Source organism: Geotrypetes seraphini, chromosome 7 (genome assembly GCF_902459505.1).
Source record: "Geotrypetes seraphini chromosome 7, aGeoSer1.1, whole genome shotgun sequence".
Classification (NCBI taxonomy): domain Eukaryota; kingdom Metazoa; phylum Chordata; class Amphibia; order Gymnophiona; family Dermophiidae; genus Geotrypetes; species Geotrypetes seraphini.
Genome location: NC_047090.1, coordinates 196,610,806 through 196,637,373, shown reverse-complemented (window position 1 = coordinate 196,637,373; position 26,568 = coordinate 196,610,806). Strand labels below are relative to the sequence as shown.

Below are 26,568 nucleotides of genomic sequence, written 5' to 3'. Positions count from 1 at the left end.
ATACTTGGGAGTGCTAATACATAAAGATCCAACTCAAACTCAAGATCTAAACATATCTAAAATTAAAAGCTTAGTTCATAACACCCTGTCTCGTTGGTCTCCACTCTTTCTTTCATGGTGGGGCAGAATAGCTTCCATCAAAATGACCCTTACTCCTCAGATAAACTACACCCTCTCAATGCTTCCCTCCTTATGCAAGAAGAAATTTTTTCACTGGTTGAATAAGAAAATATCTGACTTTGTGTGGAATAACAAAAAACCTCGTATTGCTCTCGATAAACTGAAAGCCTCTAAAATTAATGGGGGTCTGAATGTACCTGATTTTCATTTTTATTATATTGCATCATTGGCCAAATATGGTGCCTACTGGATTACTAACACTAGTACCCAAGATTCACCAACCTGGTTTGACCTGGAACGATTTTTATGTGCACCACTACATGTTTCATGCTTGTTGACGGTGCCAGTACCCAAACTCTTGAGAAAATACTCCTTATTGAGCGCAACGCAGCATGCCCTTCATATACTAGACACAATCGCAAAGATTTCAATTAAAGACAGTCCACTCTTGTCCATTTGGAACAACCCCAAAATCCAAATCAATAGTAAATCTCTTTCATGGAAGAGGTGGCAGCGGGCTGGTTTGTGGTCTCTCCATCAGATAACCACTCTCACTTCGTTTGTTCCCTTTGATACAATTTGCTCTACTTACTCGTTGTCTCCTTCTGCTTACTCACAGTGGCTTTCTCTTACTGAGATGTTATCTTCTATGTCTATACGCTTTGATTATATGACATCCACTCACACTTTGTATCACTGGTCCACATTGGCTATATCAAAAGGTAAAGCGATATCTCTCTTTTATAGTATTCTAAGAGATCACTCTTTTACATTTTCCTCTCATTCCATGAAACATTGGGAACCTATGCTGACAACTTCACTTTCTGATGTTGACTGGGAACTCTTTTGGTCCTCGACAAACCGACCTCTTTTATCATCCAGAGTCTCACAATCAATGTTCTTCATTATGTGGAATGCGGTATGGACACCTTTTCGGATGTGGAAAGCTAACCTAAAACAAGACTCTATATGTTGGAACTGTATGAAAGAAGTTGGGACTCTTGATCACATGCTTTTCCATTGTGCTCAAGTTCGTTCCTTTTGGACGTGCATTTGGGACACCATAAAGTCTATTACCAATTGTTCAGAAGAAATTTCCTTTGACACTATAATTCTCCGATCTCAACACCCTTGTTTTACACAGTCTAACTGTCCTCCTAAACTCATTGATGCAATGTTTGTGACTGCCCTTATGCAAATCTTGAAAAATTGGAAGTCCTCTTCACTACTAAACAATACCTTCTGGTGGAATTCTTTGAGCATGTATCATAAATTTGAATCATATGCTTATGAAAAGAAAAATATAATTCGACTTTCCAAAAATTTGATACAATGTAAATCACCCTGGAAATTCCTAGACTCATATGTTAAATCTATTTCATAGACACTCCTCTCTTCTTCTTCTTCCTCTTCTTTTTCTTCCTTCAATTTCTCTTTCCTCTTATCTTTCCTTTTACTAATTTTTCATGAACAGTCCTAGTACTTTAGATCTTTTAAAACGATTCAATTCTACAATGCACAATGTAACTGAATATTAGTTATACTAAATGTTTTGTTTTATATTTTGATACCATGTACTTGAACTGTTTCCTATATTTTTTCAAAAAATCAATAAAAAATATTGAACTTAAAAAATAAAAAAAAAAGAAACATGGGCGGAGAAATGGCAGATGAAGTTCAATGTGGAGAAATGCAAGGTAATGCATTTAGGCAATAAAAATAAGGAATACTAGTATACAATGTCAGGTGCAACTCTGGGGAAGAGTGAACAAGAAAGGGACCTGGGTGTACTGATAGATAGGACCCTGAAGCCGTTGGCACAATGCGCGGCAGCGGCAAAGAAGGCAAATAGAATGTTGGGCATGATAAAGAAAGAATCTCGAGTAGATCGGAGAAAGTTATAATGCCGCTTTATAGGGCAATGGTCAGACCACACTTGGAATACTGCGTCCAACATTGGTCTCCCTACCTAAAGAAGGATATAAAACTGCTGGAGAGGGTGCAGAGACGAGCAACAAAACTGGTGAAGGGTATGGAGAGACTGGAATATGAGGATAGACTTATAACACTAGGATTGTTCTCCCTTGAGAAAAGGAGAATGCGTGGGGATATGATCGAGACCTTCAAAATACTGAAAGGAATCGACAAAATAGAGCAGAGAAGATTATTTACACTGTCCAATTTGACACGGACTAGAGGACATGTAATGAAGCTAAGGGGGGACAGGTTCAGGACTAATGTCAGGAAGTTCTGCTTCACTCAGAGAGTGGTTGACACCTGGAATGCCCTCCCAGAGGAGATTATTGCGGAATCGACCGTCCTAGGCTTCAAGAGCAAACTAGATGCATATCTCCTTAAGAGAGGCATATAAAGATATGGTGGACTATAAATTACGCCAGGTGTACACCTGGCGGGGCCTCCGCGTGTGCGGATCGCCGGACTTGATGGACCGAAGGTCTGATCCGGAGATGGCAGTTCTTATGTTCTTATGTTCTTATGGAGGCATCTTGCAGGAGCTGAGGAGCCTGAGAGAGGAGGTAAAGCGCTTAAGAAGCATCCAAGAAGACGAGGCCTTCATTGACAGAGTCATCCAGGAGCTGTCCCAGATCACCAAACAGGAACCAGATGACCATCCTCGAGACGCCCAAAACGACCAACCTGCAACCTTGAAACCAACAATTGGGATACAAGAAGAGGCTGGAGACGCTGACTCCTGGCAGCTTGTAACTTCCTCCACAGACAAACACAGAAGACCTTCCTCTTCTTCTGTCTCTTTCTCTCGCATACAGGGCAGTTTTACATCGACCCCACAACTCACCTTGAGGAACAGATTCCAGCTGTTACAGGAAGGACCTGACAATGAGGTACAGGAAGTTGTCCAACAGACGGTTCCAGTTCCGGAGACAACAGGACGGCTTCCCCCAAAGAAGCGCAGAGTGGTAGTCATTGGGGATTCCCTGCTGAGGGGCACCGAGGGACCAATTTGCAGACCAGATATGCAATCAAGAGAGGTTTGCTGTTTGCCAGGGGCCAGGATCCGGGATGTAACCGCCTGCCTAGACAGACTCGTCAAGCCCCAAGACCACTTCCCCATGCTTCTCATCCACGTCGGAACAAACGACACTGCCAGGAACACCCCGGAGAGTATACCTGAGGACTTTGGAGCACTGGATGAGAAGCTGAGGAGGATGGATGCGCAGGTGGTCTTCTCCTCAATCCTCCCAGTGAGGGGCAAGGGAAGAGCCAGGGAAGATGGTATCCAGAGGACAAATGACTGGCTGCACAGATGGTGCAAGGAGATGAACTTCGGGTTCCTGAACCATGGAGAGGCATTGCAAGGACTACAGGGACCAGACGGGCTACACCTGACCAGAAGGGGAAAGAATGTCTTTGGACACCAACTAGCCCGCCTACTTCATAGGGCTTTAAACTAGGTAAGTTGGGGGAGGGTACCCACTCAAGTACTAGCATAAGTAACCAACCTGGCGAGGTAAGCTGCCAATCCATTTCTGAGTCTGAGGTAAATACACATTGCATTTCCGAGTCTGGGGTAAGTACACATTGCAATTCTAAGTCTGGGGTAAGTACACAAATTGCAAACATAAGAATATAAGCATTGCCTCCGCTGGGTCAGACCTGAGTCCGCTCACGCGGCAGCCCAGCAGGTCCAGGACCTGCACAGTAATCTTCTATCTATACCCTTCTATCCCCTTTTCCAGCAGGAAATTGTCCAATCCTTTCTTGAACCCCAGTACCGTACTCTGCCCTATTACGTCCTCTGGAAGCGCATTCCAGGTGTCTACCACACATTGGGTAAAGAAGAACTTCCTAGCATTTGTTTTGAATCTGTCCCCTTTCAACTTCTCCGAATGCCCTCTTGTTCTTTTATTTTTCGAAAGTACTAAAGGAGTCAAATTAGCTCAAGCGGGAATATCTCCACAGAGACATAGCAAACATAAGGTATGGAGAACTATGTACATCAATGCCCATAGTTTGGGCAACAAGATTCTGGAATTAGAGACGGAATTGAGGAACGCTGACCTAGATGTGGTGGCGATATCAGAGACCTGATTCACGGACTCCCATGGGTGGGATATGGTTATACCGGGTTACAACTTACTTCGTCGAGACAGAGAGGGCAAAATGGGAGGAGGGTTAGCACTATACACTAAAGATGACATTAAAGTTACCAAAATTGCAGATGTCAGGTACACCGGGGAATCCCTCTGGGTGAATTTGGCCAGGGGGAAGGACAAATGCCTGTATCTTGGCATAGTATACAGACCCCCAAGACAACAGGATGACTTGGATATAGAATTAATCGAAGACATAGAGAATATCACTTTGCGTGGTGTCACCAACCCTCCGCAAAGTAGGGCTGCCGGGTGACAAACACAGGGATTCTGGCGTGTCCCCTCCAACCAGGGGTACCTTCAGGACTTTTTCAGGTGGCCCTGGGCAATTGCCTGGGCCTAAGAGATGCAAGGTAAGTAAACAGGTTTCACCATATCACCAGCCAAAACAAGTTCTTTAGGAAAGAATAAGTTGTTTATTCTGACCCACAGGTCAAAAGTATGCAACAGAAAACAAACATCATTTTTGCAGGTCATTCAACAAAAATAGTAGATTTTGCAAAAATAAAGCTTTACTGCAAATTCAAAATAAATAAAAACTCCTTAGGCAAACATAGCCACAGCAAACTCTGGTAACAGTTCAGCTTTTCTCTCAGCTCCTACATGCAGGCACAAATCACACAGCTGAGACGGTTAATCTAATTAGCCCCCTGCAACGGGAGTCACAGTAACTTTCCTACAGTTCCAACTGCACTTTAAACAGTTCAGCCTGCATCTGGTTCACAAACTTGTCTTTGAATGCATAACTTGATTCAGACTTCAGGCAAGTATTATTCTCCAACTTCCTATGCTTATACAGCTCAATATATATATCCCCTTCTTCAGGTTTTAACTTGGGCAGCAGAGAGGGAAAAAAAACGATATGCAAAAAGAAAACACAAAACACAAACAGTTTCCCTGTTGCTGCATTCTTTCATTCAGAATTCCATACCTTCTAACTGGCCTTCTACCCTAGGGCCAGCTATTTCTATCTCCATGCCTTCTACCTGGTCTGGCACTGGATAGTTTGAAGGGGTTAAGACTTCCTCCAAATCCTGCATGGGATAATCCAGCACGTTTTCCTCTGCTGCCCTGTTCCACAGCTCCTCTCCTGCCTTGGGCTGTGGGAGTGACTCGCCCTCGTCACTCGCTCCTCCTCCTGCTTGACTCAGCCTGCTTTTAAACAGATCAGAGCCAATCCCCTTCAGCCTGAAGCGGGGGATGGGTCTTGGCTCTACAGCAGCTTTTCTCTGCCTAGGTTTTTCTACTGCAGCTACCTTCCTCGTGGCTTCTCTAGCTGCTCTAAAGCCAGGAGGCTGCTGTTGCCAATCTGCCTGTCTCTGTTCCAGTTCACTATCTCCTTGGTTATGGGGGCAAGGGAGGTCAGCCTCAAGGTGAGTGCCAGAATCAATCTGGTCTGCTCTTCTGCATCCGATCCTATCAGGGACCGGACTAGTGCTGGTGCTGGGTTTGTCACAGTGGGGACACAGTATTGTTAGGAGACTTCAATATGCCTGATGTGGATTGGAACAAACTTTCCTCTGCGACCAGCAGCAGCAGAAGGCTATTAACCTCTATAAAGGGAGCAAGACTCAGGCAAATGGTATTAGAGCCCACTAGGGATCAGGCGATACTGGACCTGATACTTACCAACGGAGAAAGCATCACAGAGGTCTCGGTAGGCGACACGTTGGCCTCCATTGATCACAACATGGTATGGTTCAACCTCAGGAAAGGTTTCACTAAATCAAACACATTAACCAGGGTTCTCAACTTTAAGGACACAAACTTTGAAAGCATGGGAGATTTTGTCCATCAGGCACTGCAAAACCAAACAGAAACAGATAATGTAGAGGTAATGTGGTCAACTTTGCAAACAACCATACACGAAGCAACCAACTGCTATATAAAATCAGTAAGTAAACGGCGAAGAAACAATAAACCACAGTGGTTCTCTGCGGAGATCTCAGACCTCATAAAAAAAGAAGAAAAGAGCATTCATCTCCTACAAACAATCAGGGAAGCAGGAATCCAGGGAAGACTATCTGGCCAAGTCAAAACAGCAGTCAGAGAGGCCAAATTCCGAATGGAGGAGAATCTAGCGAAGAACATCAAGAAGGGCGATAAATCCTTCTTCAGGTATATTAGTGACAGAAACAGAAACACAGATGGGATAGTACGCCTTAGGAAACCCGACGGGAACTATGTAGAATCGGACTCTGATAAAGCCAAAATCTTGAATGAATACTTCTGCTCAGTCTTCACTTGCGAGGCGTCGGGATCCGGCCCTCAGCAGCAGACAAGGGAAAGCTCGGAAGATCCGTTTTGAAATTTCGAGTTTACGCCCAGCAGTGTCTACTATGAGCTATCAAAACTCAAGGTGAACAAAGCTACACCCCAGGGTGCTCAGGGAGTTAAGTGACGTCTTGCGGAACCGTTATCTGCGCTCTTCAATTTTTCCCTAAGTACAGGAAGAGTCCCACTCCACAAAAAAGGATGCAGGACGGAGGCTGCGAACTACAGCCCAGTGAGTCTCACATCGATAGTGAGCAAACTTATGGAAACTCTAATCAAACGCTAATTGGATACGATCCTGAACGAGGAGAATCTATGGGATCCTCATCAACATTGATTTACAAAGGGAAGGTCCTGCCAATCCAATCTGATCAGCTTCTTTGACTGGGTAACAAGGAAGCTGGATAGGGGAGTCCCTGGACATCATGTACTTGGACTTCAGCAAAGCATTTGATAGCGTCCCACACCGCTGGTTATTGAGCAAGATGAGTTTGATGGGATTAAGTGAAACATTAACTGCATGGGTTAAGGACTGGCTTAGAGGTAGACTTCAAAGGGTGGTGGTAAACGGCACCCCCTCCGAAACGACGGAGGTGATCAGCAGAGTGCCACAGGGCTTGGTCTTAGGCCCGATCCTATTCAACATCTTCGTAAGAGACTTGGCTAAGGGGCTTCGAGGTAAAATTACGTTATTTGCTGATGACGCCAAACTATGCAACATAGTAGGCAAGAGCACAACAAACAAAAGTACAGTGCCTGACAAAAGCTCAATACCCGACAGTATGACACATGACCTACTCCTATTGGAGCATTGGTCCAGGACTTGGCAACTAAGTTTCAATGCCAAAAAATGCAAGGTCATGCACCTTGGCAGCAAAAATCCATGCAGGACTTACACCCTAAATGGTGAGACCCTAGGAAAGACTGTGGCAGAACGAGACATGGGGGTGATCATTAGTGAAGACATGAAGACTGCCAATCAAGTGGAGAAAGCTTTATCCAAGGCTAGACAAATCATAGGTTGTATCCGTAGAAGTTTCGTCAGCTGTAAGCCCGAGGTCATAATGCCATTGTACAGATCCATGGTGAGACACCATCTGGAATACTGTGTACAATTCTGGAGGCCACATTACCACAAAGATGTGCTGAGAGTTGAGTCTGTACAGCGAATAGCCACCCGAATGGTCTCAGGACTCAAGGATCTCCCATATGAGGAACGGCTGGATAAGTTGCAGCTATACTCACTCGAGGAACGCAGAGAGAGGGGAGACATGATCAAGACATTCAAATATGTCACAGGCCATATCGAAGTGGAAGAAGATATCTTTTTTCTTAAAGGTCCCACGGCAACAAGAGGGCATCCGTTGAAACTCAGGGGTGGGAAATTTCATGGTGACACCAGAAAATATTTCTTCACCGAAAGGATGGTTGATCGCTGGAATAGTCTTCCACTACAGGTAATTGAGGCCAGCAGCGTGCCAGATTTTAAGAAAAAATGGGATTGGCACGTGGTATCTCTTCATGGAGGAAGTTAGGGGGTGGGTCATTAGTGTGGGCAGACTAGATGGGCCATGGCCCTTTTCTGCCATCAGTTTCTATGTTTCTATGATCCCTCAGTGGTCGCTGGCTTCTCAGTGGTCTCAGGCTCTCAACCCATTTTCCCAGCATATTATAGTAACATCTCCTCTACGACAATCTCTTCAGTAGTGGATGCTCTCTTCCAATCTTTTCAGAGGTTTGCTGTTTCAAACGCCTCCTCTTCAGAAGGTTCTCATGTCAGATTCGTCAACCTATGCTTGGGGGGCTCACCTGGATGGTCCCCGTACTCAAGGTCTTTGGTCTGCCACAGATCGTCGCCATCACATAAATCTATTGGAACTCAAGAGCGATTTTCAGTGCTCTCAAAGCTTTTCAGCAACTTCTTCAAAATCAGGTCATTCTCATCTGTACAGACAATCAAGTAGCTATGTACTACTACATTAACAAGCAGGGGGGAACAGGATCTCTTCTCTGCCAAGAAGTTCAAAAGATTTGGAATTGGGCAATTCTTCACAACATCTTCCTAAAGGTTGGCTACATTCAAGGGGAATAAAACTCATTAGTGGACAAGTTAAATAGCATTCTTCAACCTCACGAATGGATGCTGAACTCAGCAGCTCTGTATCCAGGGAAGGAAAGGGTACATCAAGGAAGACAAATAAATCGCAGACAGACTAAATTCATTCTTTGCGTCTGTCTTTACAAAGACAGACACTGCAACAATTCCAGAAGCAGTGAAAGTGTTCAAAGGAGTAACAGAGGACAGCCTTACCACAGTAGAAGTGGACTTGGACCAGATCTACCGACAGATCTACAAACTCGAAAGCGACAAATCTCCTGGACTGAGAGTCTTGAAAGAGCTAAAAGTGGAAATTGGAGAACTATTGCAAAAACTTGCCAACCTGTCAATCAAAACAGGGCAGATACCAGATGACTGGAAGATAGCGAACATCACGCTGATATTCAAAAAAGGATCAAGAGGAGTACCGGGCAACTATAGACCTGTGAGTCTCACGTCGGTCACTGGGAAGATGGTTGAAGCGCTGATCAAGGATAGCATAGTCCGGCACCTAGACACACATGACCTGATGAAAGCCAGCCAACATGGATTCAGGAAAGGGAAGTCATGTTTGACGAACCTACTTCAATTTTTTGAGACAGTGAACAGACAAATTGATAATGGAGAACCGGTGGATATTATATACTTGGATTTTCAGAAGGCATTTGACAAAGTTCTACATGTAAGACTCCTTAGGAAACTGCAGGGCCATGGAATAGAAGGAGATATATTAAGATGGATAGGCAAATGGCTGGAGAACAAAAGGCAGAGAGTGGGCATAAATGGGAAGTTCTCGGACTGGGAAAATGTGACTAGTGGTGTGCCCCAGGGCTCGGTACTTGGGCCCATCTTATTTAATATTTTCATAAATGACCTAGAGGATGGAACATCCAGTGAGATCATCAAGTTTGCAGATGACACAAAGCTATGCCAGGCCATCAAATTGCCAAAGGACATTGAGAAACTCCAGAGTGACTTGAGCCAATTGGAGAATTGGGCAGATAAATGGCAGATGAAGTTTAATGTGGAAAAATGCAAAGTGATGCACTTAGGCAGAAAAAATAAGGAACACAAGTATAGTATGTCAGGTGCAACTCTGGGAAAAACTGAACAGGAAAAGGACCTGGGAGTATTAATCGATAGGACACTGAAGCTGTTGGTGTAATGCGCTGCGACAGCGAAGAACGCAAATAGAATGCTAGGCATGATAAAGAAGGGAATCATGAGTAGATCGGAGAAAGTTATAATGCCGCTTTATAGAGCGATGGTCAGACTGCACTTGGAATACTGCGTCCAGCATTGGTCTCCATACCTAAAGAAGGATATAAAACTGCTAGAGAGGGTGCAGAGATGAGCAACAAAGCTGGTGAAAGGTATGGAGAACCTGGATTACGAGGAAAGACTTAAGAGACAGGGGTTGTTCTCCCTTGAGAAAAGGAGACTGTGAGGGGATATGATCGAGACTTTCAAAATACTGAAATGAATCGACAAAATAGAGCAGGAAAAAACATTATTTACAATGTCCAATGTGGCACGGACAAAGAGGACATGGGCTGAAGCTAAGGGGGGACAAGTTCAGGACAAATAGCAGGAAGTTCTGCTTCACACAACGAGTGAAGATGCAACGAGTGAAGATCTCCCAGAAGATGTAATTGCAGAATCCACCGTTCTAGGATTTAAGGGTAAGTTAGATGTACATCTCCTTATGAGTGGCATGAAGTGACAAGGGTAAGGGTAAGCAAGATGCACCTCTTTACGAGAAGCCTAGAGCGATATGGGGACTAAAACTATGCCAGGGTACACCTGGCGGAGCCACCATGTGTGCGGATCGTTGGACTTGATGGACCTAGGGTCTGTTTCGGAGATGGTGCTTCTTATGTTCTTATGTTCTAAGTTTTCAAATAAGTTTGGGGTCCATTGACCTCTTTTGTGGCTTTGTTATAGTTGTCTTTTATTTTTTTATTTTCCGTTGTTTTCGTACACACACATCCAGGGGTGGGAGGGGGGTATTTCTTTTGTCTGGTTTTATTCCCTGATGAATATGTTGGATGGGAGAGGGGTTTTTATTTTTTCTGTATTATTATTGATTGATAATAAGTGCTTATTATGATTATTAATATATGTATTATATTGTTTTGCACTTTTATTAGCTTTGAAAACTTAATAAAGATTTTTTTTTAAAAATAAATAAATAAAATTTTCTCTATGTGGAACCCTGCAGGTAGACCTCTTTGCGTCTCCCCTCAACAACAAGCTGCCCCAGTTCTGTTCCAGACTGTACTCTCCTCATCGCCTGGAGGCAGATGCTTTTCTCCTGGACTGGATGAACAAGTTCCTTTATGCGCTCCCTCCTTTTCCACTTATTCTCAAAACACTTGTCAAACTCAAACAGGTGTCTGCCACCATGATTCTGATAGCTCCTGGATGGCCCAGACAACCTTGGTTTTCCCTTCTACTTCAACTCAACTTCAGGAAGCTACTTCTATCAATTTTCCATCTCTTCTTACTCAGAGTCATGGTTCTCTTCTTCATCCCAACCTGAAGTCTTTGCACCTGATAGCTTGGTATCTCTCGGGTTAACTTTACCTGACCTTCAGTTTTCTCAATCTGTCAGAGACATATTGGATGCTTCCAGAAAACCAGCCACAAGACAATATTATACTCAAAAATGGACTCGGTTTTCTGCTTGGTGCGATCTTCATCATCAGCAACTAAAATCCACATCCTTCCTGTACAATCTCTCTGGAAGCTGAACAGATGGGATCTTGTATCTCTATTAGCTTCAGCTGCAGGGCGACTAAAAGATGATCCCTCCCCTTTGAGCTACCGGGAGTTTCCTGTCTTGCTCAGTTTTTCCTGAAGGTTCACTGCATGGTATCATATCAGTTAATTCTGCTCGTGATTTGTTTTCACTTCCTAGTCTTTTTTTTTTTTTTTTTTCGTAGGTTTGCCTACATGCTGCGGATCAACTCTGTCTGAGTGATCCTTCAGCGGGAGATCACAGACATTTTAAATTTTGTCTGCTTCCGGAGGGTGCTCTGTAAGCCTGAAACTGCAGTAAGCCCTCTGGACAGCCTGCAGATTGGATCGGGTCTCCAGGTTCGGGAGCCATCTCTCCCCTGGTTCGTCCGCAAAGGGGTAGAGCGCAGGCTGCTGCGGTTCTGAGGAGGTACGCCGGGATTGGAACCGTGCCTCGTGCCTTCCCTGAGGGGTCCTGGTGGTCATGATCTGAGGTGGCAGGGAAGGTGAGGCAGTCAGAAGACCTGAAAAATCCAGTTTATTCAGCTCCTGAGGTACTGATCTCCTTGCAGGTTGCCATAGACTTTCATTGCAGCACATGTCTCTGTGGTATCTGTGAGTCACAGAGTTTGCCGATTTTGGGGGGGTCTTCAAATTGGGGTTTTGGGGGGTTTCCCTGCATGCCCTGGTCTCCCCACCTGTAAAATCCTAATTTCGCTGTTTTTCGCGTTTTCCTGCATTTTTAATGGCTGTTTTTTGTCAAAATCAGTACTCGTGGTGACATAAGAACATAAGCAATGCCTCCACTGGGTCAGACCCAAGGTCCATCGTGCCCAGCAGTCCGCTCACGCGGCGGCCCAACAGGTCCAGGACCTGCGCAGTAGCCCCCTATCTATATCCCTCTATCCCTTTTTCCAGCAGGAAATTGTCCAATCCTTTCTTGAACTCCAGTACCGTACTCTGTCCTATTACGTCCTCTGGAAGTGCATTCCAGGTGTCCGCCATACGCTGGGTAAAGAAAAACTTCCTAGCATTTGTTTTGAATCTGTCCCCTTCCAATTTTTCCGAATGCCCTCTTGTTCTTATATGTTTTGAAAGTTTGAAAAATCTATCCCTCTCTACTTTCTCTATGCCCTTCATGATCCTGTAGGTCTCTATCATGTCTCCTCTGAGTCTCCGCTTTTCCAGGGAGAAGAGCCCCAGTCTCTCCAATCTTTCAGTGTATGAAAGGTTTTCCATGCCCTTAATCATTCGTGTCGCTCTCCTCTGGACCCTCTCAAGTATTGCCATATCCTTCTGAAGGTGCGGTGACTAATACTGAACACAGTACTCCAGGTGCAGGCGCACCATTGCCCGATACAACGGCAGGATGATTTCTTTTGTTCTGGTCGTAATACCCTTCTTAATAATACCCAACATTCTGTTTGCCTTCTTCGCGGCTGCTGCGCATTGTGCCGTTGACTTCATTGTTGTGTCCACCAGTACACCCAAATCTGTTTCAAGGTTACTTCCCTCTAATACGAATCCCCCCATTTGGTAGCTGAACATCTGGTTCTTTCTCCCTATATGCATGACCTTGCATTTCCCTACATTGAAGTTCATCTGCCATTTATTCGCCCACTCCTCCAGTTTCTTTAGGTCCATTTGTAGGTCCTCACACTCTTCCGTAGTTCTAACCCTTCTACAGAGTTTAGTGTCATCCGCAAATTTTACAACTTCACATTTCATTCCCGTTTCCAGGTCATTAATAAATACATTGAACAGCAGCGATGCGAGTACAGACCCCTGCGGAACTCCGCTCGTAACCTTCCTCTAGCCCGAGTAGTGACCCTTCACTCCAACCCTCTGTCTTCTGCCTGCCAACCAGTGTTTGACCCATCTGTGTACTTCCCCTTCCACCCCGTGGTTCCACAGCTTCCTAAGTAGCCGCTCATGGGGTACCTTGTCAAAGGCCTTTTGGAAGTCGAGGTAAATGATGTCTACGGGTTCCCCTTTGTCCAACTGGCTGTTTATCCCCTCAAAGAAGTGCAGTAAGGTTGTTTGGCATGATCTTCCCTTGCAGAAGCCATGTTGGCTCGCTTTCATCAGCCCATTTTTTTCGATGTGCTCACAGATGCTGTCCTTTATCAGTGCTTCTACCATCTTGCCTGGAACCGATGTCAAACTTACTGGCCTATAGTTTCCCGAGTCTCCTCTTGACCCCTTTTTAAAGATAGGTGTAACTTAGGGGGGTTGGGACGAGTGTCATACTTCTGTATAATCCTGTCTAGTGCAATTTCTGTGCTTTTTCTGAGTCAAACTACATCTCTTACATTACTGGTTTGCTGGCTGTTTAGTTTTCCTCGATATGGCTGGGAGTCGGGGGAAACCTGTCCGTGTTATTGGGCAAAGTACTTTTCTTTGACCTACTCATGACTCCATCCACATTTCGTATCTTATCTTGGAATGTTGGTGGGATCACCTCCCCTGTGAAGCGTAGTAAGATTCTGCAACGCCTTCAACATCATAAAGCTGATTTGGCATGTCTTCAGGAGACCAGACTTTCGGACTCTGAACATGCTAAGCTATTGAGAGGTTGGGTGGGCCAGGTTTTCTATACTTCCTCCTCTAATAAGAAAGCTGGAGTGGTGCTGCTGGTAAGAAAGGGGTTTCCGGGGAAAATTGAACAACTCTACAAGGACGTCATGGGGAGGACCTTGTTTTGCAGGGTAACTATGTCTGGGTCTACCTTTAACTTGCTAATGCTCTATGCTCCCAACCAATATGACCACTCCTTTTTTGCCAATTTGGCGAGGATAGGAGTGCGTGATCCTACTAATCCTTTGCTATTATTGGGGGATTTTAACCAGGTGCTAGACCCTACAATGGATAGAACAGGCCCGGGACCTTCCCAATCCGGTGGCCCTACCAAGGGAATCCCTTACTTGTGTGATACCTTAGATCTTATTGATTCCTGGCGTGTACTGCACCCTACAGAACAGGACTATACGCACCAGTCTCGAGCGCATCACACTTTTTCCCGTATAGATTACATTTTGACCTCGACGGCATATTTACCTAGGATCGGAGCTTCCGAGGTGGGTCCCCTTTCTGTGTCTGATCACTGTCCTATCTGGATTGACGTCTTCCATGGCACAGATTCCTTGCCTGGAGGATCTTGGAGGTTTCCCTCCTATTTATTTAATAACTTGAATTTTCAACAATATCTTGCTCAGAAATGGGATGATTATTTGTCCTTTAATTCTCAACATCAGGACAGGCCATTGTTGTTCTGGGAGGCGGCGAAGTCAGTTCTTAGGGGGGACATTATCTCTTATGTGAGTGCACATAGACACCGTATCTCCCGGGGAGTTTTACACTTAGAGCGGGAATACCAACGTTGTAAGCGTGCTCATATTGCACGCCCTTCCTCGCAGACGCAGGAAGCCATGACGTCCGCACAGGCTGCTTTGAACACTCTATTGCATGAACGTACCCAGCATTACTTTCACTATTATAGGTTTAAATTTTACAGATTTGGGAATAAGGCGGGACGTCTGTTGGCCAATTTGACTAAACCATATCGTTCTAACCGTCATATTTCCCGAATATTACTTAGTTCGGGGAAGGAATTAACTAACACCCCAGACATTGTGGAAGGCTTCTTACAGCATTATAGAGCCTTCTATACAGCTAGAGATGGTCAGGGAGGACCTGAGGTGGAGGATTATTTGCTGGATGCAGGGGTTCCTAGATTGTCCTCCCCTGATCGACTATTTTTGAATCATCCCATTCAGGGTAAAGAACTACAGGCAGCGGTAAAGCAGCTTAAGGGAGGCACGTCGCCTGGTCCCGATGGGTTTTCCCCAGAGTTTTATAAATTTATTTTTCCCGCCCTTTGTGGTCCCCTGGAGGCATACTATAATGCAGCTCTGGAGGGTGGATCCTTTCCCTTAGGGGCAAACCAGGCATATATTACCTTAATTCCTAAACCGGGTAAATTAGACACGGATGTGGAATCCTATCGTCCCATCTCATTAATTAATGTGGACATCAAAATATTAGATAAAATATTGGCTAATCGACTTTCAACTCTGCTGCCGAAATTGATAGTACCTGAACAAGTGGGTTTTGTACGAAACCGTCATTCAGTCCTTAATGTTCGTAGATTACTTACTGCCTTACAACGTATGAGGGATTCTGGTGCTCATGGGATACTGGTGGGCTTAGATGCAGCTAAGGCTTTTGACCAGGTCAACTGGAAGTACTTGTTCAGTGTGCTGACTTACATGGGTTTTACTGGGTGGTTCTATAATATGCTTCAATTGCTATATAAGGATCCCACCGCTTGTATTTTGGTCAATGGTACTAGATCTCCAGTATTTCAGATTGAGCGTGGAACACGTCAGGGCAGCCCGCTTTCCCCACTGCTTTTCTTATTATATCTGGACCCCTTATTGCGTACAATACTCTGTGATGATATTATACAGGGCATGCCAGAGGGGGAATCTCAACTACGGGTATTGGCTTATGCAGATGACCTCCTATTAACATTAGGATCCCCTGCAGCCTCTCTTTCTAGGGCGCTGGAACTGTTAGATGAATTTAGTATGTACTCAGGTATGCAGTTGAATAGATCGAAATCAATGGTATTGCCCCTATCCATGGAGGTGCAGAGGCGGTGGAGGGGAGACTTTCCATTGGTTTGGGCGACGGGTCATCTTACTTACCTGGGTATTGTTATTTCCTCTGATCCGTCTCAACTGTATTCTCTTAACATTGACCCTCTGGTACTTACAACGATTCAGAAATTGGAGAATTGGAGGGTCTATCCACTTTCTTTATTGGGTAAAATAGCATTGTATAACATGGTGCTTGTACCGCAGTGGCTTTATATATTTCAAATGATACCTGTATTGCTTTCTGCTCGCCATGACAAATTGCTGGGGAAGTGTTTACAGAGGTTTTTGTGGAATGGGAAGAGGGCTCGGTTATCTCTGTCTCATTTGGCACGCCCTCGGGACCGGGGAGGTTTTGGTCTCCGTAATCTTCGGTTGCTGTCTCGGGCGTGTCAGATGAGACATTTGAATGACTGGTTTAGGGGTACTGGACATTTCTCAGCCACCAATCACGAATTGTTACTCTGTGACCCTTATCACTTTAGCTATTTGCTCCATGCTCCTCATTTGCCAAGAAAGACTTCCTCAGCACGGGATCTCTTCTTACTGCCATTGCGACGCCTCTGGAAATTGCTATGTCATCAACTTCGGATTCAGCATCAGGTGACTCCTTATTTACCTTTGAGGGGGAACGGGGCATTCTTAGCGGGACTGGACCCAGTGTCTACTGGGGTGTGGAATTCGCGATCTAATCAATATATCTTTCAACTGGTCCACTCATCCGGTTCCTTAAAAACGTTTGCGGAACTACAGCGTGATAATGGATGGAAACCCACTGACTGGCTTTCTTACCTCCAATTATCTTCTTACATGACCACATTGCCGAGAGTATCCCTCACTGATCGCTGCATGGAGTCCCTCTCCGAAGCGTTGAGCTTATCGGCTCAGGCACACATCCCCTTGAGATTTCATCATCGCCACCTTCAGGAACAACTGGGGGAACCTGACTATGATTCAATTGCTTCACGATGGTCTCAGGATCTCCTTTGTGCGGTGACTGCACTTATGATTCGCAGGGGGACTTTTCGGACAGCCCGTGTGACTCATAATGTTATATTGTTTGAACTTAATTATAAATTTTTACACAGGCTCTACAGATCAACTGCATATCAGTTTCGAGCTAAAATGTGTGCGACTGACCAATGTCTCAAATGTTCTCATTCGCCATCTACCTTGGGGCATCAGTTCTGGACCTGCATTCGGATTACTGCATTTTGGCATCAGCTTAATGTACATATTCAAACAATGTGGAATTACAACTTTATCCTGGATCCGGTGATGCTGTTTGCATTGGATCATGTTCCCTTGTCTGCTCCAAAGGGATTTCGCAGTTTTCTGTCACGAGCGGTGTTACTGGGGAAGAAAGCAATTTTGTTGTGCTGGATTTCCACGGATGCCCCGACACTTTCCTGTTGGAGAACTTTGATGATTCACCAAGCATCCATGGAGAGGCTCTGTTTTCCTTCTTTGGATTCTGCACAGGGACGGTTATTTAGTCTGCGCTGGACACCTTTTTGGGACACTTTAACGCCAAGGGCACGTAGCCATTTATTGAATGTTTGAGTGTCTTTGCTGTGATAGCACTGGATTGGACTTTGTGTTATTCTGGTATAACTAGGGGATGGGGAGTGGGAAGGGATGGGGGGGAGGGAGGGGTAGACCTGATGTGGGGTGAAGTTGGGAAGTGTATTGGTACCTGCTTTATTGTGTTGTACATCTTGCATATTGGGTAGTTTTCCCTTATTGGAAAATTTAATAAAATATATTATGGAAAAAAAAAAAAAGATAGGTGTAACATTTGCTATCTTCCAGTCCTCCGGGATCTCTCCAGTTTTCAAGGATAGGTTGCAAACTCGTTGGAGTATTCCCGCTATCTCATTTCTTAGTTCTTTTAGTACCCTAGGGTGGATTCCGTCCGGGCCTGGTGATTTGTCGCTTTTCAATCTATCTATCTGTTGGAGGACATCCTCATGGCTCACCTCTATTGTTGACAGTTTTTCTTCTTGATCACCATGGAAGATCACGTCGGGTTTTGGTACACTGGATGTGTCCTCGCTTGTGAAGACTGACGAGAAAATTTGTTTAACTTGTCGGCTACCTCTTTTTCCTCCTTATCACTCCCTTTCTGTCTCCATCATCCAACGGTCCTACTTCTTCCCTCGCCAGTTGCTTCCCTTTAACATATCTGAAGAATGATTTGAAGTTTTTTGCCTCCCTGGTCAGCCTCTCTTTGTATTCTCTTTTCGCTTTCCTAACCACTTGATGACATTCTCTTTGGCGTTTCCTGTGTTCCTTCCAGTTTTCCCCAGTTTGGTCCTTTTTCTATTTCCGGAATGATTTTTTCTTGTCTCCTATCGCTTTCTTCACCTCATTGTTTATCCATGCGGGGTCTTTTGTTCGGTTTTTTTTGCACCCTTTTCTAAATCTGGGGATGTACATATGTTGTGCTTCTTGCATTGCGCCCTTGAATAGAGACCAGGCTTGCTCTATAGTTTCTGTTTTCCTTGAGCTGTTTCTGAGTTTTTTCCTTACCATTGCTCTCATAGCATCATAGTTCCCTTTCTTGAAGTTGAACATTGTCATTGTGGTTCTCTTCCCTTTTGCTGTACCTACTCCTAATTTGTACTGGATCATGTTGTGATCGCTGTTTCCTAGTGGTCCTACTACTGCCACTTCTTTTGCAGGTCCCCCTATTCCATTGAGGATTAGGTCAAGAGTGGCATTTCCTCTTGTTGGTTCCTTGACAAGCTGATCCATAAAGCAGTCCCTCACAGCCTCTAAGAATTCTGTTTCCCTCGCACAGTTCGAGTTTCCAATATTCCAGTTTATCCCGGGGTAGTTAAAATCTCCCATTACTGTCACGTTCCTGTTGATGCCTTGCTGCCTCAATTCTGCTGCCAGTTCTTTGTCGTTTGCTTCCGTTTGTCCAGGTGGACGATAGTATAGACCCAATCTTATGTCAAGGCCATTTTTTCCCGGTAATTTAACCTATAATGACTCCAATCCTTCCGCCTTTGGTTCTATATCCACTCCGGACGAGGGAATGGTGTCTTTTATGTATAGTGCTATTCCTCCACCCTTCTTGTGGGTCCTGTCTCTTCTATAGAGTTTGTACCCTGGCAGTACTACGTCCCATTGGTTATCTTCGTTCCACCATGTTTCCGTGATTCCAATGATGTCTAGGTCTTCTTTTTTGGCTATGACTTCTAATTCTCCCATTTTGGACTTTAGGCTCCTTGCATTTGCGTACAAGCAATTTAAGTTCCGGTCTTTTCTTTTCTCTGCTGGTTTTACATGTGTTTTTGCTCCTCTTGCCATCCCCTATTTGGGCTGCCAGTCCCTGATTTCTGTTCCTTTCTTCCTCATTTTTTGGTGCATCTTTTTCGTCTGCAACCTGATTTCCCGATCTCTCCTGTTCCTCTAATTTTATCTGTTTGCCCCTCTTGTTGGTCAACAGTTTCTGTTGTTCGTCTCTTGCTTGTTCCCAGCATTTTTCCTGCTCAGTATCTTCTTTGGATACTCTTGTCCGAACCGTCGACATCAGGTCGACTGTCGGCTTTCCCCTTTTTCTCAGTTTAAAACCTGTTCAATTCCTCTCTTGACGTTGTTTGCTAGCAGCCTCATTCCTGCCTTGCTCAGGTGTAGTCCGTCCCTCCTGAAGAGCTTGTTCTTCCCCAAAAAAGTTGTCCAGTTCCTCACAAAAAGGAATCCTTCTTCTTCGCACCATCTCCTCAACCATGCGTTTATTGCTTGTAGCTCGGTCTGCCTCTTCACGTCTGCCCTCTTCACGTCTGGCAGAATCTCCGAGAATGCTATCTTCTGTGTCCTCAGCTTCAGTTTCCTTCCTAGGATCTTGAACTGTTCAGTTAGCGTAGTCCTGCTGTAATTTCTCCTGTTGACATCATTTGTTCCCACGTGGATTATCACTGCTGTCTCTTCTGTTTCTGCGCCATCCAGGATCCTCTCGATTCTGTCAGTGATGTCCTTCGTTCTTGCTACCTGACTGTCCACTTCTCTCAGGATTGAGTCTCCCACGACGACTGCAGATTTCCCCTTCTTCAGCTTCCTCACTGGTCTCAAGTCTGTATCCTCGATGTGGTTCAGTACTTCTCTTCCGGGGTACCCGCCAGTCTTCACACTCTCTGCTTGCTCAAATCTTCCATGTGGTCCTTCATCCTTGGCATCTGTTGGTTCCTGTCTTCCATCTGTTGGCCCCTGTCCTCCATCTCGTGTAGACGTAGCTTCCTCGCTCCAGCGCTGCTGATGATCCTGCTCTTCTACCTGCCTGTAGGCCTCCTCGATGAACCTTTCGAGCTCCCTTACTTGCTCCTCGATGTGGCTTTCTCTTGCGGAGTCTTCAGTTGTCTTGAATGGTGCTTCCGAGATGTGGAGCCCCTCCAGCTCTTGAACCCTGCACTGCAGTCGACCAACTTCCTTCTTCAGGCTTTCCAGTTCCTGACACCGACTGCATATGTATGCCTGCCTTCCCGAGGGAAGGTAGTCATACATATGACACTCCGTGCAGTACACTGGGAAGCTCCTCCGGGTTCCTGCTGCTTCCATTTCTCTTTCTTCGCAGTCCACTAGATGCTCTCTCCCTTGTCTTATGTCTTTATGTGGGCGGGCGCTGTGCTCTCTCCTTTGCTTGGCTCTTTCCTGTCTACTTCTTCTGCTGCTTTTTGTCTTGGTGGGTCTGCTATCCTCTCTTGGGCCTCTTTCTTGTCCCCAGACCTGCTGCTTCTTTATCCTTTCCTGTCTTGTGTGTATCTTATTGTGTGTTTCTTCTTGTGTGTGTGCGCTCTCCTTACATGCGTGCTCGCTTCTTCCTTACCTGGTGTTCTGGAGTCTTTGGCTGTCTTTGCTCGACCCTTCTCAAGGCCCTTCGCAAAGGCGCTCTCGCTAAGGCGAGCGCCTTTGCCGCTCGCCTTCACCGTGTGCCGAACGGCCGCAGGCCGTTGGCCCTCCCCTCTTAAGGGGGAGTCCGGGCGCTGACTCAGATGGTGTCGCGGGTGGGCGCTGCTAACTCTCGCCACTGCCCGTTCCTCGCCGCTGCCCTCTTCCTCTCCCAGCTACCTCTCCTCTTCCTGGTCCAAGTCCGCTGCCGCTGCCCTCTCCTGCCACGCCGCTGCCCTCTCCTGCCACGCGGCTACCTCTTTGGTTCTTGGATTTTCTGTAAAGTTTTTAAAACTATATTTTTTGGACTTAGAAGCTTCATTTTTGCTCCAAACTTCACAGATGGCCACCTCAGGACAGGATGTCATGGATTCATGCCTTAAATGTGGCGGATGGCTTGCGGATTCACAGCCATATGTTACATGTGCCACAGCCCACGAGGGGCATGAACCGTGCGTGGATGCCGCTCTATCCCCCTCCGGGGAGGTTCTAATTACCTCTGATTCCACCGGGGATGCGATTCCAGCATCCAGGTAGGGGTGGAGTTCATCTTTGACTGAAGCTAACATATATTCTAGTGAAGTGTAGCTACCCTTTTCGAGTTGCTGAACATCGAAGAAGACATATAAGAGTAGGCCTGGAAGATAATAGTACTTAGCCATTGGTCCATTTTACCTGCCTGAAAACCGAGCAATTTATCAAGAAATCTCTTGTATCGACAAGGTTTGATGGTTGGAATAACAAATAAATATTGCCTTTGAGTAATTCTATTAGGTTTGTAACGTTCAAAGCATAGAGACAAGTAAGTAGGAGCCATACCAAACAACACTTTGAAACAGGCACAACAAAATTTAAATAATATTCTAGCCTCAAAGGCAACCAATGCAACTGTCTATAAGATGGAATAATGTGGTCATACTTTTTCAACCTGAAAATTAGACAGACCGCAGTGTTCTGTATGAGTCTCAATCTCTTTTGGAAATTTTTATGAGATCCCAGGTATATTATATTACAATAATCCAGTATGGATAAAACGGATGATTGTACCGGCAGCAATCTAAATGATGCACTATCAAAAAATTTTCTTATCGTCCAAAGTTTCCACAAGATTATGTAACATTTTTTTAATAGAAAATTTGTGTGATCTTCCAGAGTTAAATGGCGGTCCAGTATAACACCTAAAATTTTTATCAAAGCAGATATTTAAAAAGTTTGACCATTCAGATGTAATTCTTTTTCTTTTATATTATCTTAAGGACTGTCTGGAATCCTATTCCAGATGGGATGGCCATGTTTCAAACAAGCAAACAGCAGTCCTGGCCTTTCGGAGAGTAATTAAAACCGTATTGTTTGACAGATTAATCACCTAAACAGAAGCCACACTAAATTTATATTTTCCTTCTGTCTATTTCTTGTGTAATATGTTGTACCCTCACTTTTTTGCATTCTGTAATTCGCTGATTTTGTCCAGCCCTCTTCGATGTGAACCGCCTAGAAGTCATCTGACTGTGGTGGTATCTTAAATAATAAAATGGTAGCCGCGCATGCGCACTTGCCTCGCGTGTTCCCTGATCCCTTTTCTGTCGGGATGTGGCAAGACAAGTGCGCATGCGCGCATAGTACGTCAAGCTGGGACCGCAGCCAGCCAACAATCGCCTCAGGGCCGGGACTTAGGAGAAGGAGAGCAGACCCGGGATTCGTCCGGCCCCGGCCAGGCAAGACCCCCCTTCCCCGCCGCACCCAGGCCCCGGCGGTCCAGACACGGGCCCAGGACGGATTTGCTCAAACTCGCGCCACCTTCAAAATTACGGCCCCACACCGCCTCCCTGCTCGCCCAGACCTCCATCAACGAAAAATGGCACTACCATTTGAAGTTTATTTTTAAAGTTTAAAGTCGCTGCGGCTCCTCTCAAGAGCCGCATCTACGTCAGAGAAGGCTTCCGACGCAGGCAGCGATCGTAAGAGGAGCCGCCGCCGCAACTTTAAACTTTAAAAATAAACTTCAAATGGTAGTGCCATTTTTCCATTTCCGGCTATGCCCTTGCTTTCTCCCTAGCCCCCAGTGCCCTACAGGTCTGTACCTTTGTATTTATCCTTTCCAGTGCGCTTTTTAATACTCGAGGCAGCAAAACAGCCATGCAGGTGGTGCCTGAGCAACAAGGACATCTGTTTCTTAAGGATTAATTATGTGCTAAGAATAAATAGGGAGCCGATGCAGAAGCTATGTGGAGGGAGACAGCAGAAAGGGGAGAGGTAAGTGTTATATGCTGAGAGGGAGACCAAGGCAGGAACTGAGGAACATCCAAAGGCAATTGTCTGACTGGTATAAGGAAAAGAAAGAAGGGAAGAGATGGAAAAAGACCAAAAAAAATTAGCTATAGGGGCCTCTACAGACGGAGAAAAAAAGAGTAGGGATGTGAATTAATTAGATTCAGTTCATTTAGACAACTTAAAATGAAGTGGGGGAGAGAAATGCTGCTACATAGGGGGCAGGGAGAGAGACAGATAGAAAGAAAGACAGATAGACATAGTCTAGCACCGTTAATGTAACGGGCTTGCTTTGGGGAGGGGGGAGGGAGACAGAAGGGGGCCACGGAGAAAGGCAGATAAATACAGGTAGTCAGGGGGCCAGGGAGAAAGACAGAGAGACATACAGAAAGAAAGACAGGGGGCCAGGGAGAGAGACAGACATAAAGAAAGACAAACAGACAGGGGGCCAGAGAGACAGATAGAATAAACACAGATAGACAGCATGCAAGGAGAGAGACACAAAGAAAAAAAAAAGACAGACAGCCAGCGGCCAACCCAGACAAACACTAGCCAAGGAGAGAGAGAGAGAGAAAGAATGACAGACAGGGAGCCAGAGAGACAGACAGAAAGAAAGACAGACAGACATCTATTCTAGCACCCGTTAATTTAACGGGCTTAAAGACTAGTAGAAGAATAAAGTTGTTGTTGTTGTTGTTATTTCAGCCAAGCAGTACTACAAAATTTATTTTCTTAAAGGCCAACTCTCCCACCATTCCATTTCTGGTTAGTTTGGAGGTCACCCACATGTGAGAATATGCTATCTGCTTGTCCTGGGATAAAGCACAGTTACTTACCGTAACAGGTGTTATGCAGGGACAGGAGGCAGATATTCTCACAACCCACCCTCCTCCCCTGGTTGGCTTCTTGGCTATCTGAACTGAGGAGTTGCACGCCTATGTCGGGCATGAAGGCACTTACGCATGTGCACTTGTGCATGTGTGGTGCGGTGTCTGGCGGGAAGGCACTTGTGCATGTGTGGTGCGGTTAGTTGTCACTTTAGCAGCTGTCCGTACCGGGGCTCCGTAGATATCTGCCCACATGTGAGAATATTTGCCTGCTATCCCTGGATAACACCTGCTACGGTAAGTAACTGTGCTTTCTGGACTTAAAATGACTTCAGTCAGGATTCATTTAGAGCTGGGATAAGTAAGGCGCCAAGCGCCGTTTCTGCTCAGAAATCCTCACCAAAAAATCTTGAAATAATAACAAAGAGACCCCATTATAATCCAAAGAACAATTTTTCTGGTTCAGGTCCAGGAGCTTAGCTGTGACCACATAGTTGAGATAGCGGGCAATCACCGATCATTCCTTGTTGGATTTTGTGAGTCCCACACGATGCACTCTCCCCATGTTGAGTGACCGTTCATCCAATGACACTCTCAGGGCCTTCGGGAACCACTGGGTGACAAGATCATGTAGCTCTTTGTTTTTATGCTCTCTAGGACCCAGATAATCCAAATGTTATTCCTCCAGCTCAGGTTTTCATGCTCATCCACCTTGTCTGCACGTGCACTTCAAGCTGCTTCAACTTTCCTTCCGCCGAGTTCACATGATCCTCCTAAGCAGCAATGTGTTCCTCAGCTTACTGCAACCGAACCGCATGGCCGACCATACATTCCTTTATCTCATCCATAGTGGCATGCAACTTGGCCAGTTTGTCATCCAGCAGCTGGGAGAGGTTTTGCATAGAGACCTGAACCAAGTCTGTTTTAAACACATCTTGCAGTAGTTCTACTGCTGAGGCCACCATCTTAGAGGAGGGAGTCGAGCACTTTTCTTTGCCAGAGCGGGCCAACAATCAGCATACTATGCAAAATCCGCAACACACAGCACTTAAAATTAAATTCCACAAATCTCTGGAAGTTCCCAAACTGAGAGGTAAGCAAACAATAGTCAGTTGTACAGCATTACATGCGAAGGAAGAGAGTTTAAGGAGGTTGGGGAGTGGAGTTCAGCCACCAAGTGTCCGCTCAGGCTCTCACCATCAAATTTTAATAAACATAACATAAACACACTTTGGGATGCATGTTGGGGTTAGGATTTTCATGGAAAATCTGAACAAAGATTATCCACAAATCATGACAGCCAAGAGGGTGATTACTCAATGTTAGAAATCATAGGGAGGTCATACAATATTAGGGTTACCAGAAGTCCAGATTTCCCCAGACATGTCCAGGGGTCCAGACGGCTTTTCAAAACTGAGCACTTTGTCCAGGTTTTGAAAAGAAATCGCATCGGGAGGGGGCATCCACACATGCAACGCGGTGATGCCATGCACATGCACAGATGCGTGTCTCATCTGCGCATGCACGGATGCCTTCCTGCCTGACGAACAGGCAGCAGGAGGCGTGGGCTGGGGGTGGAGCTGAGGATGAAGCTGGGGCATAAAAGGGCAGGGATGGGTGGAACTGGGTGGGCCTGGGTTTGGGTCTCGGGGTCTGGATTTTACTGACATAAAATATGGTAATCCTAAACAATCTATTTAGGTGACATGGATAAGATCTTGTTTCAGTTAAAAGGGCAAGGGAATCTGTAATAGATGATTTGTAAAAGGGTGCATTGGAATGGAACTCTCTTTCCCTGATGGATGTTTGGCTATAGGGGGACTTACAAGTATGGTAATGCTTAGTGTGCAGTAACGAAGATTAGTGCATGCCAAAAGTTGCATGTCCTATTTTATACTTATGGGTTATGTGGTACTTGGTGCTTGCTAAGTTTTGGTAAAAGGGCCCCTTTGTAATCACACTGAACTATGACTTCTTTTCAGGTGCAAAATTATACCAAGCAGCTCAATGTTTTAGAGTCAAAATTTAATAAAAAATCTGATGAAATGCGTGTAATTCAAGGAGAAATGAAATTAATCAGGGACTTCCGTAAAAGAAAGGCTTATATGGAGAAGGAGCTGGAAGATGTAAGTAAATTTCTGGTTTTCTTTCATCACTAACTTCACCCCTTTCTCCCATTTCTGTAAGGACTTTAACTTCATGTGTTGTGTGCATAAGAACATAAGAATTGCCATACTGGGACAGACCAAAAGCCCATCAAGCCCAATATCCTGTTTCCAATAGTGGACAATCCAAGTCCCAAATACCTAAGCTAGATCCCAAGTTGTAAAACAGATTTATGCTGCTTATCCTAGGAAGAAGTAGTGAATTTCCCCAAGCCAATAATGGCCTAAGGACTTCTCATTTACCCTTTCCACTTAGTATTTTATAATACTTTATCATATCACCCCTGAGCCATCTCTTCTCCAAACTGAAGAGCCCTAGCTGCTTTAGTCTTTCCTCATAGGGAAGTTGTCCCATCTGTTTTATCATTTTTGTCGCCCTTCTCTGTACCTTTT

The 26,568-nt window shown here is 45.2% G+C and overlaps 1 protein-coding gene across 3 annotated transcripts in view; it reads left to right on the top strand.

Moving 5' to 3' along the window:
- The window catches only part of BBOF1 (basal body orientation factor 1), a 312,268-nt gene that overhangs the window by 51,184 nt on the left and 234,516 nt on the right, over positions 1-26,568 (top strand). For all 3 annotated transcript variants that reach the window (XM_033952957.1, XM_033952955.1, XM_033952956.1), the window contains exon 4: positions 25,993-26,136. In XM_033952957.1, the coding sequence (XP_033808848.1) occupies positions 25,993-26,136 (144 nt within the window). The remainder of the gene's footprint in view (positions 1-25,992; positions 26,137-26,568) is intronic.